General features: G+C 40.5%; 1 protein-coding gene across 4 annotated transcripts in view; it reads right to left on the minus strand.

Moving 5' to 3' along the window:
• The window catches only part of ephb2b (eph receptor B2b), a 125396-nt gene that overhangs the window by 49756 nt on the left and 53775 nt on the right, over window positions 1–21865 (minus strand). For all 4 annotated transcript variants that reach the window (XM_012918198.4, XM_004547451.4, XM_004547452.4 and 1 more), the window contains exon 3: window positions 12602–13286. In XM_012918198.4, coding sequence (XP_012773652.2) covers window positions 12602–13286 — 685 coding nt within the window. The remainder of the gene's footprint in view (window positions 1–12601; window positions 13287–21865) is intronic.

Below are 21865 nucleotides of genomic sequence, written 5' to 3' on the forward strand. Positions count from 1 at the left end.
AGAAACATTACACATGTTGTAGATGGTCAGAAATGCCATAGAGGTGTGCTTTCACAAAGCGCCAGACAAAGCTAAAGTAAATTTGTGTAATATCTGTGTCGTACAGGTTTCTGAAAATCGAATAACCTACTATTAACAGGGGGGAGATGAAGTGCCAAAACTATTTTAGAAGATCTGGTACAATGAGAAAACAGGACGGTGGAAACACTGCTACTCTTGCTTTTCTGCTTGGAACTTTGATGAGGAAACGGGAAGGGCAGCCTTCCAAAGCCATTGATTTGTAGACCTCTTCCAACTCTCTTAACCAGAGGGAGAATATACTGAATACATTAAAAAAAAAAAAAACAACCTGCAGTCCTATGTTGTGATTTTTTTCAGGGGTCTTTCTTTATCAACGTACAATCTCTAGAACCCTGGCCTGACATTCACTATTATTGTGAATTAAGGTGTCAGAAAAAAACTGTTCAATTCTAAACAAATAAAACTTTATTTGAAAGTTTATTTCAATACAGAAAAAGTATAAAATACAGTAACAATGTGTTCCACTGGGAACCAGTGCGGGCCTCCTAAGAGGTCAAATACCTTCTTATCAGCACACTAACAGGTTCTGGCTCGACAAGCTCAATTAGCTAGCGCTTAGTGCAGTGTATGAGAAGTCCACGCTCTCAGCACAAGTCCCATATCAACAGAACCAGGGAGATGACAGACAAGCCAGGCCCACAAAGGCCCAATTGTGGCTATCCCTAGAAGACCAATGAATGACTAACGGAGGAGGAAGGACTTATGTTCTCAGGGGTTTTGTGATGTGGCTGATAAAATCTCTCAGGTGAATGACAATGCCACTGTAGAAACTCTACTGAATAAATTACTTCCATTGAGGTCAAAATCCTGAAATGAGTTTTACAGAAAATCTAGTGTTGATAGATGAGGTTAAAATGAAAGATTGAAACTGGGAATATATTAAGTATAATGTGCTGTTTTCTTTTGCATACTCAAGGATTTACAGGAAAGAACTTATACATCACTTTTGATTGGGCTTCTGTTTTGTTTGGAAGACCAAAAAGATAAACAGTGAAGTGTTTAGGCACATCTGATAAAAGTCTTCTGATGAAACAATGACAGTATTTCTGGATCGCTGATGATTTGACTGGAATAACAGTGATCCTGTTGATGCCCATCCCTCTTGCAACATAATACTGACAGATAATGAGGTGCGTCAGAGCCATGATTTCAATCATAGTCAGTCATTTAGTAATGGGAAACCTGCCTGCTGGCATGGCGTACAAGCAGATGGAATTTAAACCACCTTTTGCCAAGTTTTCATTGGCTCTTTTCCCCATTGCCACACTTTATTAGCAATGAGGTACAATACTGTGAATGATCCGTACTTAATCACACTGCCTGCAGGCCAAATTGACTCTCATAATCTCACAAGTTTTCATGTTGTTAAGGAAACATCTTCTGAGGGCCTTGAGTGTCATGGTCCTGGGCCATGTGGGCCCAGTATTCTTAGTTTCTTGTATTTTTGTATTTCGTTCCTTATTTAGGCCATGTTTCCTACGTTGTCCTGTTGTGGTGTTCCTTATTTGACTTCCCCTTGTGACTTTTATCCCCTGTGTGCCCCTCTATGTATCTGTGAGCCCTCATCTCCCCTCCTTGTTTCATTCCATGTTTCCCCAGCCCACTATGCCCGTGCTCTCTCTCTCCTCCTGTTTGCACCTGTGTACTTCCTGTTTTACTTTGACAGTCTCCCGTCAGTGTTGTTTACTCCTGCCATGTCTTGTTATGTTTATCTGTGTCAGCTGTGTTCCCATGTGTGGCCACTTCCCCTGATCATTCCTCTTGTGTATTTAGTCTCTGTGTTTCATGTAGTCTGTGTCGCGTCGTCTGTGTTACCACCCCCTGTGTTCCGTATCTCCAGCCATAGCTTTTTCTTAGTTTATGGCCAGTTTAGGTTTTCTGTTTGAACTATTACCCTTATACTGCCCTCGCTCTGGTTTGTTCTGTTATCAGCCATAATAAAAGGCTCGCTTTTGTTTAATCCACTCCTGCATCTTCGCTTGTGTTCGCGTCTGGGTCCAACACACACATTCCCACACGGTCTATCTCCACGGACCGTGACATTGAGAGCATGACCAAATAAACGAATGCTGTGATCAAAATGTTAAAAACAGATCCTCTAGACTACACTTGTGCAGGATTCCTACATTGACAATGGATGTGTGCAAATGTTGTGTCCATCTCCACAAGGAAAATTTGACTGTCTTCTTCCTTGTGTAGACTTGACACAAAGGCTCCACTGAAAGAAAACTACTTAACTACAAGCAATCTGTTGAAATAGGTCATTATGGTGGAGGCAAGCTGTGAATGCGCCACATCCCCAAATCAATACGTGAATTGCTATATTTAGTAAGAAGGTCGCAAGGAGGAGTTATCAAGGCTCTAGAAGGAATGAATGACATCGATGTATCAGTGCTGTGCTTGAGTGGGGCCTGCTCATTTTGGATTCAGATAGCTTCAAAATGTCTTCTCTATTGGGGCTTACTCTCTGTGGAGTGCTGAGCTATCCCTTACGGTGGCTGAAAATGTCACATTCTGCTCAGTGTCAATGTCATAACATTAACCTTCACGATGGTACACTCATACAGTGCAGAGACATATTCTTTCTTATTCTAATTGTCAGTATTCTCATTTGTATTTAAATCATGCAGAATATATCTCGTAGGGAGTGTTTACATTTAATGTTTTATATAATTTAATTAGGTGGGTTGTCGATTTTAAATTATAATCTTCTGAATATTAGTAATATGCGCAGATGCTACCTAAATGAGATAAAACAAAATTTTAAAAACTATAATCCTTGGATCTTCTCTCTGCTTTTGGCAGATGACGTGATTCTGTTGGCTTCATCAGGTAGTGGCTTCCAGCTCATACAGAGTTCACTGCCGAGTGTGAAGCAGCAGGAATTATGGGAATCACGACCTCTAACCTGGGTTAGTAAGTATTTTGGGGTCTTGGTCACGAGTGAGGGGAGACTGCCAAAAGGATTGGGGGGACGTCCACATTGAAGAGAGGTGATGAGAGAGCTGAGCATAAACACAAAGCTGTCAATTTAACAGTGGTTCTTTGTCCCCACCCTCACCCATAACCTAAAGAATGAGGTTGCAGATACAAGCAGCGGAAATTAGTTTCTTTTGAAGGGTGGCTGTACAAAGGCAAAATTCATAATGTAAGTTAACTATAAATCATATATATATCCTATATATCTTACAGTTAATATCATCCCATAAACAAAACAAATCCACTCCCCTGCCAAAGGAAGTTTATGATAAGCAGAGACATAGCATAAGTTTACACTGAGTCTTTCTTTCTAAGTCTCTTTTTGTTCTATTCCTCTTGCCAAATCACCGTTTAGTTTTAACTATGTCTGTCTCCCTGAGAGCTGACAAGATCTGTCTTTTCGTTTCAGCTAAAATCCCCAGCATCGCGATGACTTTGCACAGTGGAAAAAAAAAAGCCAAGACAGAGGGAGACAAAAATCAAAACAGCCTCATTAATAACTGTGACTAATATATTCCATACAGTTCTTTAAGCCTGTTACTTCAGAAGAACAGAGATGCCTATATTGTGGGGGGAGCCAGTAGTGGCCCCAATGTGTGCTGAGATGGTGCCATACAAAGTCAGTTGGTGGGGTGTAATGAAAACACCCTGCACATGAAAATGCACGGATACCCCCACCCCTGATCCCACCCACCTTAAAAGCGAGTGAAACACTGTAAAGACCACACAGCCTTGAGATGACCACAATAAACCAGAACACTGGTCCCAGCACGAAGTGAGCATTTCCCAGGCATCAATACGCTGCAAGGCCAATCTGTGCTTTATAGTAAACACTGGCGGGTGGTTAATGTCCAACTAGAGGAGCAGGGTACGTGATTTTTCTGTTTATCCCCTTGAGTGTGTCTCTGTTTTAGTGCCTGTTATTCTCCAATCCTTCTCTCTCTTTGAGCCACTAAAGCTTTATGAGAGGCTACGCTTTGAGTAAACAGGAAATCAAACCTTGACCTAAAGAACCTTATAGTTCCCTCTTTTTTTAAGGTTAGTGCTAAAATCCAGTATTTATTGTTGAGTTAATAGGTTTTCAGCAACCAATGTATTCAGGTATTCCTTGCATGGAATTCTAGTATCAAGATTTAAATAAATTAACCGTAAAAGGTTCAGATGATACTGAGTGGATAGAGTTGTTCATTATAACAAGAAGTGGCGATATCAATCACTTCCTTAGGTAAAATGAGTGTATCAGCTGAGTCTATTTTAACAGTGTGCAAAGTATGAACTGCTAACGTGTTTGCGTTATCATTCCACGGAATTAAAAGGCTACAGTTCAGCTTATTAAAAGGAAATTAAGAAGTAATTACTGTCCAATTTTCACGCATGATGGGGACATAAAAACACAATTGATAATATCTCAGTACTGCACTCATGCTGTGAGGTCCAAAGGAAGCAATGTTTTTTCACCCCCACACAAGGCAGCAGCCTTCTTATTAGCTTGTTATTTTGCCACCAATAAAAAAAACCCCAACTAAAATCCCTAAAGGGTTTACTGTATAACCTGTGGGAAAATAAAACTAATCATAATGCAAAGACCTAGAGGTAGAGAGGAAGAACACGAAAGAGTGGGGCATTGTGAGATTTGTCACCCATAAACCACGGGTACATATTATAATGAACTGGAAAGCGTATTCTAGCTGACTAGATAAGGATTAGCCAAGCGGATTGTGCCATGCCTTTCATCTTCCAAGGCATGTTTTCAAAAAAAAATCTGTATCCTTTAGATGAACCCAGTTCTTTACAAGAGTGCTAAGAATGAGAAAAACCGTGTCGAACCATACCTTTTAGCCGATAGCTTGTGAATTTCCACGGGAGAGTGGAACAGCTCATTATACTGAGTAATTTATTTGCTTAGCAGCAGCCCGATGGGAGGTAAAAAAGTTTTAACATCCAGAAAATTCTGTAAGTAGCCCATTTACAAAGCAGAGCTGTCCCCCGCAGCAATGAAACACCATCCCCCTCAAAGTGGCTTCAACAGTTAAACCAGGCCAGTATTTTGGCTGAAGTACTAGTACTGGATAGAGTGACAATGTGTGTGTAGGAAACCAACAATAAAATAGATCTTGGAAAAAAAACATGAATTAGAGAATACGCAGTTAAGTGTCAAGTACAGACGCTGCTTATCTGTGTTTTGTAATGGCAGTGATTCTGGCTGTGACTATTTTTACTTTTGGTAGCTACAAGGTTCTAGGAATAGATAGTCTTAAGATATCTAAAATTAGGTGCAGATATACACAGTTCTCTCACTATGAAGCCTCAAGATCCTCTCACTTTCTTCTACTGTCATCTGTAGTTCAGGCTTTTTGCTTATCCTCTGAAATATCTGATATAGCATCCAGTACATGGGCTAGTAGAGAATTCAGATCAACATTCATGGCTCCAGAAGCCAAAATGATGACACTGGAGATGAGCTTTTTTTTCTTCTTGCACTACTACTGTTTGTGGTTTTGAACTCTGGAGCACATTTTCCTACCACCATCAGTTTAAACTGCACTAACTTAGGTGATCCTCATCCGGCAACATGACAAAGTTACACTTGAGATCAAATCTAGTTCTATTTAAATCATTAATTTTAAAATCGTTTTTCAGATCATTTTCAGATCATTCTTGAGGTGTGATGTTTGATATAGTGAATGACCTAATGCAATATTAGTGAGGTGGATTTCAGCCAGAAGTCGGGAAGACACATGTAGTAACCTGGCTAAGAAAACACAGCACAGTTGTACAGCAGTGGTTCTCAACAGGGGAGAGCTTAACTTTTCATGGGGCTTTGCGTGGAAGTGCACAGTTTAAGACTCAAACACCTTCCTGGGAGACCGATGACAGAAAACTTTGCTATAAGAGTCCAACTTCTGGGATGACATTAACCAGATGGTTTCTAAACATTATGGAATGAAATCCACAAATAAAATAAATATCAACATAACCTCCTTGATTTGGTTGTTGACATTGCCCAAACTCTGCAGAGGCTCCGGGGGTTACGTAAAGCTTGCGTGGACACAATCACCACACTGAGATGGACAGAGATGTTGCCCTTGAATCCAAGGATATTTTCTGTTTGTTGGTTCTTCTTATTCAGTCTCAGCCTGTGGAAACAGTCGTTAAATTAACTCAATCTTTTTTGTTTTCCTTTACAGCAGCAGGAAGTCCTTTCTGAAGCTAAATCGCCTTGATTGCCGACTAATTAAATGCACAGGAATTTATCTTAATGACACTGCAAGGGAGATATATCGACAACACAGAGATTTACAGTGCATGCTGACTCATGCTACAAAGTTAAGTGGCACTCATAGTGTCAAGCAGATAAATAAGTATACATTTAAACCACTTAACTGTAGAAATTACTTTTCTTTTCTTTTTTTAAATCCAAGTACTGGAGGTCACTGTATGTAAAGGAAAAAAAATGCTTATTTCTCCGTATTGGTCATATTATGAATTATGGTTCAAAAGTCAAAGAAAGCAGACTTATTTTCATATTAACAGCCAAAGTTTTTCATATTATATAAAGTGTTTTTGAAAGGAACTGTACCGTCTCATCTCAATGCGTACGACCAAGTAATCCCTAAGCTGAAGTCAAAACATCAGAATGACAAAATACCGCAATTATGAAGTTTATGGCATTAATATTCTCTCTCTGTGATATCTTTCTCTTCGGCTGCTCAGTGGAGATTATCTCTCTTGGTTATTAGTGCAGCATGTTGACAGGCATTGGGGCATGTTACACTGATAAGAGAAGAAGAAGAGAAACGAACTCTAGCTCTAGCCTGTCCCTGTTAATACGTCCCACCTACACTTTGCCTTTCAATTCCATTTATCTCTTTCCCTTCCCATCTCTTGGCCTCACTAGTGCAGCTATTTAATCTTTAAGCAAGTGAAGTTTAGCAGGGGAGAGATCTTTGTTGTTCGGTGATGCTTCTCATTTTAGATCCTATTATTGTTTATAAGACTCTGCAGAGGAGGAAGCAAATATCGAATGAAATAAAAAAGCAACACAATAAATGACTGTTAGATTATAACTAAAACACCTGTCTATAATGCTGCAGTGTTCCCATTGTGCTCCCACTCAGAGTGGTCTAGAGCTTCTGAGTCTGAAACACTGTGATGCTGTATGAGACTGAATGGCTGAAACACTGTGATGCTGTATGAGACTGAATGGTCACCCTCCTAAAATGATCAAGGGTTTACCTCTGTGTGAACAAGCATGCACACACTATGGGCATAAATTACATGTGGCACTTCTAAGCACTTTTAATCAGTGACATGAACACTGTTTTTTCTCTGCTCTCACTTTTAGATTAGCTGCAATGTAGGTCAACAGCACACAACACAAGACACCACAATTTTTTCAGTGTTGACCGAGTTCTAATATATCATTGAAAGAAGCAAAAAAAAAAAAAAACAAGGTCACTGATACTCGAGAGGGATTCCTGTATTAAACAGTGAGCTCAATTGTTTCTCTTTTTCTGTGTTTTTTTTTTTTTTTTACCAGACAGATGCTTTATCCATCAGTCTCCCTTAGCTGAGAGAGCGAGGATTCCTCTAACAGGACACGGGTCGAGGACATCTGAGAGACAACACATGGGGATGTTTTGACAAAGCCCCGGCCTCGTCTCTGATGAGAAAGAGTCCCATATGGATGGATCTGTGCACTACACGGCTCTCATTTCCAGAATTGCCTGTCCAAGGCAAATTAATCACAAATAAATCCATAAGGTCTCAGACTTGTCACTCTGCCTTGCATTCATGGAGAAATCCCAGAAAACTACCTATAGTATCTTGGGGCTCAGAGTGAGACAGGTAGAGGTGTTACAAGCAAGAAGCAGACCAACAGGAAGCCCTTACAGTCAAGGAGAAGGCCAATAATGTGAAAAGAGGTGCCGGGATTATAAGAGGTCATACTGTCTGAATTTGAGATTCAAAAGATGGTGTGGGATAATGAGGAGTGTGACGGAGGGGCATATGGAGCAGAGCCCGGCATGTGCAAAACCATGTGGAAAACGTTTGCAGGCTTAACAGGCCATGATCTTTGAATTCTGAGAGATTCGCAGGGATCGCGGGTCACGTTATCACATCCACATATGATAAATGTGCTGTGAAAATGAGGATAATAAAGTGCATGTGTATACAAATGACTGCTTACTGTTATTTCATTTGTGTACTAACAACACGGCTGAATTTTGACAGTTTTGTCTTATTAGACTCTTTCTTTCCCTTATCTGAAGCTCCCTTAATTCTTCTTGTTTTTCACCCTTTTTGCTGCTATATGGATGTGTGCAGGGTGGAGAACAGACAGAGAAATAGAAGACCAGCAGACAGAAAAAAAAAGCACCTGGCCATACTGAAATCCCATCACAGTGGGGAAGAAGGAATAAAGGCTCCTGAATGTTCCCTGGGGTCCTCTGGGAACAAAATGACATGTCTTAGAGCTCGTCTATTCACCTCCTGCTGTTACAACATCCTACAATGTGTATAGACCAAAGAGGCCGCCTCTATCAAACACACATCACAATCCTTTATTGGATCCGTGTTTAAAAGAAAAGGGGGGTAAAAAAGAAACCAGTAATGGAAATTAAGGGATGCTGCTTATGATGCAGATATTAAGTCATGTTGTCTGTAATGCCATTTAACAGGCAAATGTTGCAGTAATGAACATCTGCTGAGGCACTAATTTGTATTCCTTATGTTTAACTAAACAGCTAACAGCAGCCGAAGTAGCCATCAATCCACAAGAATACGAGAGGCTTTTACTTTAACATAATATTGTGTGAATGCCTATTGTGTAGGCAGGCTGTTGACATTTTGGTCTCTCTTTCTTTCCCTTATTTTCTCCCACTCTCTCTCTCCCTCACTCGCTTTCCTCCGTTACTGCAGCCCAATGCAAACCTTCCCTCATCTTTGTTTGCACAATGCACAATGCAGCAGAAGCCTTGAGGGGGTGTGTTTGTTTTGTTTTGCTTTGTGTCTTGTTCCACACAGAGGACAGCCATCCAGTCATCAGCATGGCTGTTCCCCACGTGCACTGTTAGTCAATTAGAGCTGCCATTAAAGGCAGAGGCACCGAGGGAAATAAAGGCAGCGGCGTGGATTTGTCTGTGCTGCGCTGATTTCCATCCTTAAAGCCTCTCCAGACGAAGAGGCTGCAATAATTGGGATTCTGACAGTGGGTTAGGGGGACTCATTTCCTGGTTTCGCCTCCTCCCCACCACTTTTCCATGCAATCATGTCTATCCAATCATGTCCGCCCAGCACCTACCTTTGCACTCGACCCCCCTAACTCTCTTTATCTATAGCCACATTTGGCTGAAGAATTACTGAAGCCTTTCCTCCTTAATCTAATTGCTCTGGTGTAACTCCAGGAACATTGCTTCCAAGCACCTACTACCGATGATGCAGACCTCACCAGGAGACAGACTTGTGTTGTTTTCCAATTCTTTTCAATGTGACCTAAAACACGTAGTTCTACTATTAGTTGGGAGAAGTTCTCTAATAAACAGTATGTCTAAATACTGGAGTAGTTGCCAATAAATCTGGTAGATATCGGAGTTACAGAATATTACTACTCCAACAAATCTGGGCCACAAGGGTACACAAACTGCTACTTCTTTTACAATACTTTTCTTTGTCCTTAGATACAGTGACTATCAAAATCATTGCCAGACATAAATCAAGTTGTTGTTATCACTGTGACAGATTGTCTCCATCTGAATCTTCACTCCTCAATAACATGAGCCACACTCCCACAGTTGAGACCCTTGAACTCACAATAGCATGGGGTTAGATGATCAGATTACACTCAGGAAAACACACATGGGCATTGTTAAAGGAGATTGCAATTCCACCCATGAACATGGCTCTCATTGTGCCCCACTGAAGAGAATGCTTTTCATTCTAGAGCGAACAGCAAGGGCAAACAGGACCTCATGTGTCTCTGTGGTGCACCATCTCCTCAAGGCTCTGAGGGGAAATCAGATCTTTCTCGTCAGGGCCAGCTCTACTGAAAGGGTCTGGTATGGTTTCTTCACTCATGGCACTTCTTAGAGAAGAAACTTAATCTCACTTATAAGACAATTGCAGAGGGAAAAAAAAGGCCTCAGCAATTCGATGTAAGCACCCCATTCTGCTGTCAATATTTTGACAGATTTCATGACAGCATAATTATTTGCCGGGATCCCTGCCAAGGGTTTAATTGTTACATGCGTAATTACACGTTTAGTTGAGATGTTGGTACAAAGCACTGGTTGCATTATTACTATTAGAGGACAAATAGTGTCTTTCATCTTGCCTCCTTTATGCTGTCTCTACAGCTCCATAATCCCCTCATGTAAGAGGATACCTTACGAACCCTCTGAGGGCACCTCTCACAAATCAATTCATTACCCCATAATATCGGCTGGCATATGTGCATCTTTCATAGATCAATTCATTATCCAACTTCTGGCAGCTGAAAGGCGGCGGCAGACCACAGTTTAATGTAGTGATATCAGTTTGCAGTGTTCAGGAAGATGACTAGAGAGCACATGAATTGAAGGCAGTCTTCCATCCAAAAAGGCTTCTAACCAATCGGGGAACTACAACACAACATCTTTTTTTAGTCGTAATGGTTTTATGTCCTTTCTTGGTAAAGGACACACTTCCCAATTGTTTGTGCTGAAGCTCATAATTATTGTATAGAGCCATAAAATCCATCTCTGTATCATTGTGCTGCATTCCACAGCTGCACTCACAGATAATCCATCCCTCACATAAAGCTTTAATAATGAGTCAATGCATCACAGGATCAAGGGAAACAGAGGGAAAAAGAAAATGGTGAAATTCTGCGCTCATGTAGTGTATATATGCTTGCCAGAATAACTGCCAGTACCCAAATCTACTTTCACTGCCTAAGTGGTGCTGAAGACGAAAAGGGAAAATTGGCCATTAAAAAGGTTTTATCCTAGTTGATCTTGACCAACAAAGCCAGTGAACAGAAACTGAGAAATAAATATGGAGGCAATCAGACAGAGCAGGCAAAACGCAGTGAGGATATGAAGTGGATCAACATACTTTCCCTGAGTGGACAACATTTAATTGTATAATCCCATTTAGCTCAAAATACACCATGACTGAGGACACCCCTGAGATGTTCCAATCCACCACATGCAGTGAATTACATGTAGGTCAGAAAACAAGCAGATTAGTGTAATTATGCATGGATGTGGATCAGAGTAGCTTGCTGCACCATCTTCACATGCCTCTTATTGGCCCATATTCCTTAAGGAGGAGCCGCTGCCTGTCCCCATTAGTAGTCCTTGAACAGGCCTGACAGTGTTTGGGGAGGCAGCACCCATCAGGTTTTACCCTCCCAGCACACAGGCGCTAGGGGATGCGCTGTAATTACAGGTGCACATAAGAGAGGCAGCAACACACCGCTCTGAAATGCAGGTGGGTGGTTTGTTGTGCTGAGCTGGATCAGCACTGCTGCAGTCCGCAGGTTACACGCTGCTGTGCTGCTTCAAGTGATCAGCATCTCTAAGCACGCTGACCAAATGCCACCTGGCAGAGTGTGGATAGGGCATGGCACAGGTAAATGTTGGGTGCATTGATGTTTTGAAAAGCCAAATCGATTTGCCTGAGAGGGATTCCAATTGACAGGAAAATGTGTGCAATTTTGAAAAATGTCCTCTTTGTCCCACTGGTTGAGAGGAGGCATACTACAAGCAGAAGAATTTTACAGATTCAAAATTGTTGCTAGCATTTGAGTGTGTGTGTGTGTGTGTGTGTGTGTGTGTGTGTGTGTGTGTGTGTGTGTGTGTGGTCTTATTTAAATATCTGTTGAACTTGATCACTGTGAACAATATGCACAGAGATGTGTTTTTCTCTGGGAAGAAGCTCAAATGCTTAAAAGCACTAATATTAATAAAAAATATATATATACATATGGAATAAAGAATGTATTCATACAGGAGATAAAACAAAACAAAATCACATACTGATTGTGTATAATTTAAGGATTCGTTTAAGGTCTACTCTAAATGTTCTGCAATTTCCAGAGCAGGAAAGTTAATAAACAACTGCTTCTTTGAAAAGCAGTTATGATTTTAAACCAAACACCTGTGTTGTTTGGTGCTGCGATTCACATCCTTTTACGGCAGCTCAGAAAAACTCAACATGTTCTGTAGTCATGACTTCCAGCAGTAGCTGTGTAGTTTAAGATCCAACGCCAGCAACTATTATTTCTGCTGGAAAAAGGATAGGATCATATTTTGTATGGAAATGCCCCAATGTTGAATAAGCTATGCATAGAATATGTACCTCCCATCATATTCTTGATATATTACCTAATATCATTTTATAGTGTCAATTACATTGTAATAAATAGATCTCGGAACAGCTTAGTGCACTACAAGAGATAAAAATTGCAAGGACTATATCCTTTAGTTGATGGAGTACACTGTTATGACAGAGAAGACTGATTAACTAGTCTTAGGAGAAAACAGAGAGCAAAACATACCTCGACAAACAGTCCCATTTTCCACAGGCTCATTCCCAGCTTTGCACATACAGCGCCCGATAGGTACCATCCACTCTCCATCGCCGTTGCAGTACAGCTTAATAGGCACATCCACCTCCTCTGCATTTGGGATACAAACCCCTCTTGCTGCCACAAGGGAGGTGCTCTCTGCTCCAGATAGGGTCTCCTGGAATAATGCCCCGTTAGTGATTATACGAGGACACTTCCGGTAGAAGACACGAACAGCGATGAGAGACATGCAGCCGCCATAATCTTGGAAGGCCAAGTAAAAGCCATTCCGTGACACTGGGCCAAAGCTTCGAACCTCAGTGTTAATCTTCATCACTCTGCCCCCAAGGTCGACCTGGGAGAAGCTCTCATCTGCTGCAATGGTGTCAACCTTGATCCAGGGGTTCTCCATCCACGGTGGTGATGTTCTGGTGGCTGAATCAGAATCAGATTCATAGTAATATAGGTTAAAAGTCTCTTTACAGGAGCCTGGAACATTAGGAATGCTACTGCAGTCCCTAACAGAGAACTTCATCTCCACGTGGATTCGCTGCGCACCGCGACGCCGGATGTATTTTGTCCGTACCCAGTTGTTCTGATTGGTGTCGAAAACATTACAGACTTGGTACGTCCGGATGGTGTTCATGTTTTCATCATAACCGCTCACCTCTTCCCACTGTTGATCAAAGACATGGAATAAATTTTGTGTCAGCTTTCAAAAACACTTTGATTTAAATACATTAAAACAAAATAAAGCAAAAAACCTGCAACAGAGACACTCGTAAGCCATATTCAATAATGTTTTCTGATCATTTCTAATAACAGAAATTATCATCAAGTCCCGGAGCTACCTAGTTTCCAGCAATAACAGGTATGTTTTCATTCACTTCTAATAACTTCAATTACTGGGAGTAATCAGCTTAAAACAATATTTTGATTCTAATGACTTCGTGGTAAGAGGAAACATAATATCTCTAATAACTTTACAAGGATGCATTCCACTAGCTTAAAGAACAAATGAGAACCAGCCCTCCCAGCATGTTCAAACACGAGTATTACCTTGAGAAAAGGAAAAGCCTTCTCCAACTTCTCAAGGTAATTATTAAGAAATTAAAGTATGTTTCATGCTTACTTTGAATCATACTTAACTTAATTTCATTCGATACAGTCAATAAAATAACAGTTTTCAAAACAATAGTAGCAATAGTAATAGAAAGAACTTCTTCTACTGAAAAAAGGCTCACTCTTCAGGGCTTCTAAAACGTTGCTCGGTTATTCCTAATGCTTAATTTCTGGATACTTTAGGTCAGGGTATGAATTGAGTTTCAAGCTTCATCGGGCAGCAGTTTTTTGCATGGTAGAGTCTGTCAAGAGTTAAATATAGCATTTAAGAGTACGTGTTAAACTTTTAGAAAGAATCTCATTTGGGGAAAATAAATGCATTTTGGGTGGTTATAGAAAAGACGCTGTAGCCACAGCACTCCATGCTGCATTAACTCACCTGGAAGAGCATGGTAGCTATGTGCGGATGCTCTTCGTGGATTACTGCTCAGCTTTTAACACCATCCTTCCACACAAACTGGTGGCCAAGCTACAAGACCTGGGGCTTCCATACAGCACCTGCATGTGGATCAATAGCTTCCTCTCGGGCCGTAGACAGAGAGTCAGAGTTGGCCATCACACATCCTCAGCCCTGAGTCTCAGCACTGGCTCACCCCAGGGCTGTGTGCTCAGTCCACTGCTCTACTCTCTCTACACACACGACTGCACTCCTCGCCACCACAGCAACATCTTTGTGAAATTTGCAGATGACACCACAGTGGTGGGGCTCATTTCCAAGGGAGACGAGTCTACGTACAGAGACGAGGTGGAGCAGCTGACGTCATGGTGTAAGGCCAATAACCTCCTCCTCAACACTTCAAAAACCAAAGAACTCATAATAGACTTCAGAAGGAAAAAGGCAGAGATCCAACCACTATTCATAAATGGGGACTGTGTAGAAAGGGTGGCAAGCTTCCGCTTCCTGGGAGTCAATATAGAGGAGAACCTTTCCTGGAGTGTGAACACCTCCGAGCTGCTGAAAAAGGCCCAACAGAGACTGTACTTCCTGAGAATTCTCAGGAGGAATAACATCACACAGAGACTGCTGGTGTCCTTCTACAGAGCCACCATTGAGAGTGTTCTAACTTACTGCATATGCATCTGGTACACTAGCTGCACAGGGGCTCAGAGGAAAGCACTCCAAGGGATCATTAACACCGCCCAAAAGATCACTGGCTGCCCTCTCCCCACACTGGAAGTTCTACACAACGCCCACTGTTTTAAAAAGGCCCAAAACATCATAAAAGACACCTCACATCCTGGCCACTCCCTGTTCGAACTGTTGCCCTCAGGCAGACGGTACAGGGCAATCAGAGCAAGGACTAATAGACTCAAACACAGCTGTTATCCAACTGCAATAACACATCTGAATACTACAAAAAAATGTCCATCACGCCACTCTTGTGTTAATCTATGCACGGCCTGAAGCATGTGTGTGGGAATGTATGTGAATGTTTTACTGTTATATCTTATTAGTATTTTAAGTATTCTATCTATTTTATTTATTGAATTTTATTGTTTTATTTATATTTTGATATTGCTAGGGATGATGCAATGATCGGGGACCATTCTTAATTTCGTTGTTCTCATGACAATGACAATAAAGTTTCTGATTCTGATTCTGATTCTGAAAAGGAAATCTTTTTCCACAGGCTTAGACTTCTTATATTCGACTGCTCCTTCCCATTTTCTCAGTAAAGGAATATTTCACATGCTATACCGCTCAAAGAGAAATTGGAGATGTGACATTAGTCACTTGAACACAGCAGAGAGACTCTGGTTTATATGATAGCGTGTCCTACTTTTTTTTTTATTGTAACTTAATAGGACACATTCAAAGCACATGCTGTTATGGGGTATTGAAAATGTAGTGAAAGCGCCTTTCACTATGGTGAAGCACTGAGAAAACATGACATGAATTTTCCACAATCAAAGTCACACTAAACTGGCATAATCATATTACACAGGTAATCATATAAAGAATAATCAGGGGGCAAATTTTACTCCAGGTTTTTTCAGCATGCTGTTCCACTTCAAAGTCCACATTCTGCACACCAATTTAAGTTCTCGCTCCAGCTATACAGAGTCCAGATGCAGCCTCTGTGGATTTCCTGCCCCTTGGCTAAGGATCAAACCAGCTTTAAACACCATGTACTCTAACCACTATGCAGGCCATGACCTTGACCCCAGCATCTCAGCCAAGAAAAGAATCCAGTTCTCACCCCCATGAACCACTTTGCATTGGCTGCTCCTGCTACGGCTTCTACCATTCTTCCTCCCCCTTCACTCTTCACTTCACAGCTGATATAATTTCTCAAATTAGTGCCCACTTAGTGAGGATTTTGACAGATTTTGACGGTTTGGGAGAAAAAAGTCACCCCTCCTGTTACAAACTTGCATTCTATCAAACACTTTTACTAATTAAAGCAGCTTTAGTTCTTAATTCCCATGTCCCAGTTAATCATTGCTAGTGTAATGCTTGGCGTGACCCAAACAATCACAGAAGCCAACCTAAACAGAAAAGTCTTATGTGCAGCCAAAAATAATACTAATAATGAGAGAGAGAAAAAAAGCTGCATTAAAAAATTTAATAAAAGCTTAAATGGGCCAGTCATCCAGGCAGCACTGAAAAAAACTGAAGTCTCCCTATTAAAAAAGAAAAAAAGTGTTTCAATTGAAATTTATATTTATATTTCTCTTCTTGACTATCTATTTACAAATGAATTTCTAGCGTTAATCCTTATATTGATTATCTCACTATAATTATGAGGATTTTCCTTCCGGTACCTTTAGAGATCAGATTAAAACCTAATTAGTTGGAAGGCATGGATGTATGTGCTACAGTTCACGGGTATGGTTAACAGGGAAGGAAAAAAATCTGTCTTTTGCCCAGTATTGGCAGACATCATCATCCCAGGTCATGAGCACCCATTGACCTTCCCACTTGTTGAGGAGCAGTAGGGAGGCTGTGGGCCAATTAAATAAGAGCGGACAGCTTGCTTGTAGTGAGCAGAGCATTGGGCAATCACAGTTTAATAAAATGAATGTGGAGACAGGTGGGGGTTGCTACTAATGAGGGATGCAGACAGGGGAAACTCCAGGAAAGTGTTGGCAGAGATGTGGGGGAAGGGTTGAATCTGGCTAAAAAAGACCCCAAACAAAATGTGTTTTGATGAAGGGCCCCTTTTTGTCCTGTCACGGCCTCTTTGCCCTGCTTTCATCACAGCCAGTGGAGGGAAGCAAATGGGGCATAATAAGACCCTAACGATCAAGCGCAGAGTGTGAAATTAGAAGAAACGTCTTCATTTTCACAGCTTTTTGCACTGGCTCTTCACGGAGAATGCTGTAAAAGGTGGTCGTGTGTTTTGAGTACAGCAGGTGAAGGTAGCACTGATGGAGGATGTCTAGAGAGATTAGATGGAGGGAATGAGCTGCCCTCAGATGACGATGGAAACAAAAACTCCTACTCATTGTACCAAGATCCTGATACATTTGGCCAAAGTTTTCTCAGCAAAAGTCAACAAGCAATGGAATAAGCGCACTGAACAGTACACTAATAGACCGTAAAATAAGCTCCTTTGCATTTGTGCGTGATTTGGGGTAATTTTTCAAAACTGTTAGACATGATACTGCTTCAAGATAAACAAAAACTAATGGTTTTTCACGGTACACATGCTTCCTTCCTCAGAGAAACATCCTCTCATGATGAAAAACCAATGGTGTGAAACCGAATGCGCGACTGGTTCCAAACAAAAGCACACTGTTCTGCGTTTTAATTGCTCTCGTTGGGGTCCTAGCTCGAACAATCTTGGGTCGAATGGTGCAAGAAAATAGCTTGCTATGTTTGGTTGAACCTGCTGGATGTTACTCATTGGTTAATCCAAACGTACTTAAACAAACACTAGTATTTACCTGCATATAATAAGTGATTACTCTGACAAAAAGCAGGTTTTAAAAACTATGATAGAATCTTTGAGAATCCCTAGCAGTGGCATAGGAAAGTAAATTGTTACATTCATGGCACAGTCTAACTACTTTTCAAATACACTTCTTGTTACATGAATTGTACTAGAGTCCAGGCAAGTAATTGCTCTTGTACTTTACACAGAACCTCTATTTTCCTGCCAACTGTTGTTATGTTTTCTTAACAAACTATTTACAGGTCCACTAACTGCCGAGGAGTCTGATTTAGATTACTCTGGAAAAGCAACACTGAGAAACTATTGTCTTAAACAGAAAAAAAAAAGCTTCAGAGCGTGAACTCTCTCAGGCAAATTTTCTTATAATTTCTTGAAGTAGTCTTTAGGAATAGTTCTCCAGGCTTAATTGCCAGCATTTTGGTAATTTTTCACCATTGTCATGTTGAAACAATCAGATATTTTCCAGCCCAAAACCTGATGGTACTTTTCTGTGTTGATGAATCCATAAGTACAATAATGGTCCCAAACACCACTGGCTGAAATGGAGCCCCAAACCATGACAGAGCCACCACGGTGTTTTAAATATGGCTGTAAATGGTAAATGGCCTGTATTTGTATAGCGCTTTTCTAGTCCCTAAGGACCCCAAAGCGCTTTACACAATCAGTCATCCACCCATTCACACACTGGTGATGGCAAGCTACATTGTAGCCACAGCCACCCTGGGGCGCACTGACAGAGGCGAGGCTGCCGGACACTGGCGCCACCGGGCACAACGACCGAGACTGTCCGAGCCGGGGCTCGAACCGGCAACCTTCCGATTACAAGGCGAACTACCAACTATTGAGCCACGATCGTAGGAACTCATGTTTGTATCGCTCTCCTGATCTCCTCTGTACAATGATGATTTAAAACACATATTTCAAATTTGGACTGATCCCTCAATAAGACCTGTTGCCAGTGTTGTTTTAGTCCAGTTCTTTTGCAGTTTGGCACACCTTAGCCTTTTATGCCCATTTCCCTTCCTTTAGAGTGTTATCTTGATAGTCACTCTTCTTTTGGGACCATTTTTGATGTGTCTTCAGCAAACAGTAGTTGCTGCAGAGCCACATGTATCTCTCAGGTATTTTACGTAGTCTTTGCTGGATTTTCGTCCCTAATTCTTAAGATCAAGACTTTTTGATACTTTTCAGCTGCTGTAGGAAGTTTTTTTAGGCTTCCAACTTCTCTAAATTCTTCAAGTTTTTCCAAGGAACGACACAACATGCCATGCCAGGATATACCAAGACTTTGGCCAATGTCTCTTTAGAAATCACCTTGATGTTCAGACAGTTATTTTTGCTGTTTTTCCTAGATTTCACTTGAATGATTCATAGGTCACTGTTAAGGAGCTTAACAAACAAATAAACAAAACCAAAAAAAGGCCTTTCCTCTGAAAATATCAGGTACAAGGACTGGACTGAAAATATATGAAAAATAGCCAGTGTCCAAAGAAAAACTTCCAGGACGTCTAGAAAGGCAGGACAATTATTACTCTTTTAAAAATTACTTGAAAGTCTGGTTCCTTGCAACACAAAAAATGAAGGAATGAGGGTTGGCACAAGACTTTTACACAGCATTGTAGATTGTGCTGGACTCGAGACTGCTGCTCCCCTCTTCTTCTGTAGTTATTTAAGGTGCTCCAGTTCAGTGAAGCTCACTGAGAGTGAGGCTCAGAATCAATATCTCTTGTGCCATTTGAGGAGAGAGAAAGAAAAGTTCACCTGACCTGCAATCCATGTCTCTTCATGACAGTATGTCTCTACTTTATCTGTAAAGCCAGGCGGAACGCACCGACAAGGCTGAATTATTGACTAGAGCAGGCCCTACAGCTCGGATTATTAACTAAAGACAGTCTTTTCTTTAAGTCCATGGTTTCATATCTCTTCATAAGTTGTTTTTTTTTAGCAAAAATATATAAATTATGTACATTATGTAAAAGATATTGTATACTACCTCTTGTATCCATTTATCGTGTAATTTAACAGTAACTTTATTTAAACACAATTTAAACACAATTAGTAGGCACAGGTGTTCTTTGTTTATGTTTATGCTGTAATAAATAACCCCACTCTCCTATTTCTGATTTAAGAAAACTTTTATCCATGTTATGGCTTTGTGTAAGTGCCATATTAAACTTTTGCAAATATAAAAAGGTACGTAAAAGGGCAGAGAATTGCACCAATCCTTCTAACTCTATTAATGAACAAAGTTTGAAGAAAGAACTTGATGCCTACTAGTGCATACCCATGCTATTGTACTGTTTGGCCTGTTCATGATGTTCAAACTGATGGGGGCTACTTAATCAGGAGTGGTAGATATTGTTTATATTTTAAAAATGGGCCATTTCAGCCTACTGTTAGGTAGTCACTAAGTATGCATGAGTCAACTTTTCTAGATCTACAAGAGACGCTATTTTCAACAAACAATAGGAAGCTTACATTAGGTGTTATAGGTACACAGAATATAAAAAGCAAGTAATGCATCATGCATAATTCAACTTTTGTGGCTATATAGTAGATGTTGTGAAATAAAAAAAATTATAGGAAGTGTTAAATGGTCATTTTTGCCCATTGCTAGATAGTTGCTAGGTAACATAATGACATAATAATATCTGCTACAAAAAATTCAGTGATCTAAGATGTGCCAAATTTGGCTGTACAACTCCTGGTGGTCTGGAAGGAGTTTGCAAACAAAGAAGAGATAAAGAGAGATTTCACATATTCTAAAGTTATCTGAAACTACAGATTGATATCATGAGCTCATCAGGAAACTACTGAGATCACTGTCCGGCTTCTTTACAATGAAGTCTTTTTGCAACCACAGAAGTTACCCCCAAGTGCTCTTTAGAAAGAATTCAGTTTTAAGGCACTTCCATGCCAGCTTCATTTTTCAGACTCCGTCTGCTAAATCCGTCTTTTAAACTGTCTGAAGCAGAACAGTCATAGTCATGTTGCGTGACCAGTGTTCAAGAACAGCACTTGCATCTTTCCGTAAAACATGAACGTAGTAACCCTGTGGACCTTGGCCCACTAGATCCTTAAGTTAAGCTCAGTGTAAATAACCTTGGTGTAAAAATGGACTCTGACTTTAAACTGAACAAACAGATTAATTCTGTTGTGAAATCAGTTTTTTACCAATTGAGCCTTTCCCCCCAAACTCAAGATCTTCTTATCTTTTAATCATTTTGAGTTACACATGCTTTTATAACAACTCAACTGACTATTGTAATGCCCTTTACACATTACAATGGTCATTTACTTCTATCAGTGATACTTTCAAGCCTTCCAACATGCTACTGCACACCTCCTTAACAAAACCCGTAAGATGGCTCATATCTCCCCTGTTCTGGCATCCCTTCACTGGCTTCCTGTGCATTTTAGGACTGATTTTAAGATTTTATTGTAAGTTTATAAATCCCTTAATGGGTTGGCTTCCTCTTATCTTGCTGATCTCGTAACACCTTATGTTCCTCAAGGTCTCAGATCTGCAGATTAGCTAATCCTCCATGTACCAAAGAATAGATTTAAGAAACTTTCTCAGCCACAGTCCTTAAACTGTGGAATGAGTTACCTCCACATGTTAGGCTGGTCATTTTGTAAAGTATGCCTTTATTCTTCAGCTTTCAGAGTGAACGCTTTGGTATTTAGTGTTGTATTTTGTGATTCTTTAGATGTGTTTGTGCATGTGTGTGTGTATTCATTTGTTTCATGTGAAGCACTTTGGTCAACTTTGTTATTTTTAACTTTTCTTTATTACTAAATGTGGTTTGGAAAGGAAAGAAAAACAGCTACACTGACACGAAAGCACACAAAACAAAACTCAAAAATATTACTTAGTGCTAATGCTGCCATTCACTTTCAAAATCATCCTCGTGACTAAACTGCTTCCAAAGATTTCCACAAAAACACAAGTGTTATGTCATCTGTTATATTTCTCTAGTAGGACTACTATGCTTGTACAACATATTCAAACTGCATGTAATGCATTCAAGTTGGCAGAAAGTTTTCCTCTGGATCTGTGCAAATGGAGAAACTTAACCAGCATTCAGACAGTCAGTACATTTGTTGGCTACAAATAGTCTACCACAAACACGCTCTTTGGGACTGCTGTTGATGCAGTCAGATTTCTGATAGATGGTTCTGCTTGGAAAGCACAATTTGAAGATTGTTGATTGTCATTACAATCATTCGAAGC

Source organism: Maylandia zebra, linkage group LG5 (genome assembly GCF_041146795.1).
Source record: "Maylandia zebra isolate NMK-2024a linkage group LG5, Mzebra_GT3a, whole genome shotgun sequence".
NCBI classification, from domain to species: Eukaryota; Metazoa; Chordata; class Actinopteri; order Cichliformes; family Cichlidae; genus Maylandia; species Maylandia zebra.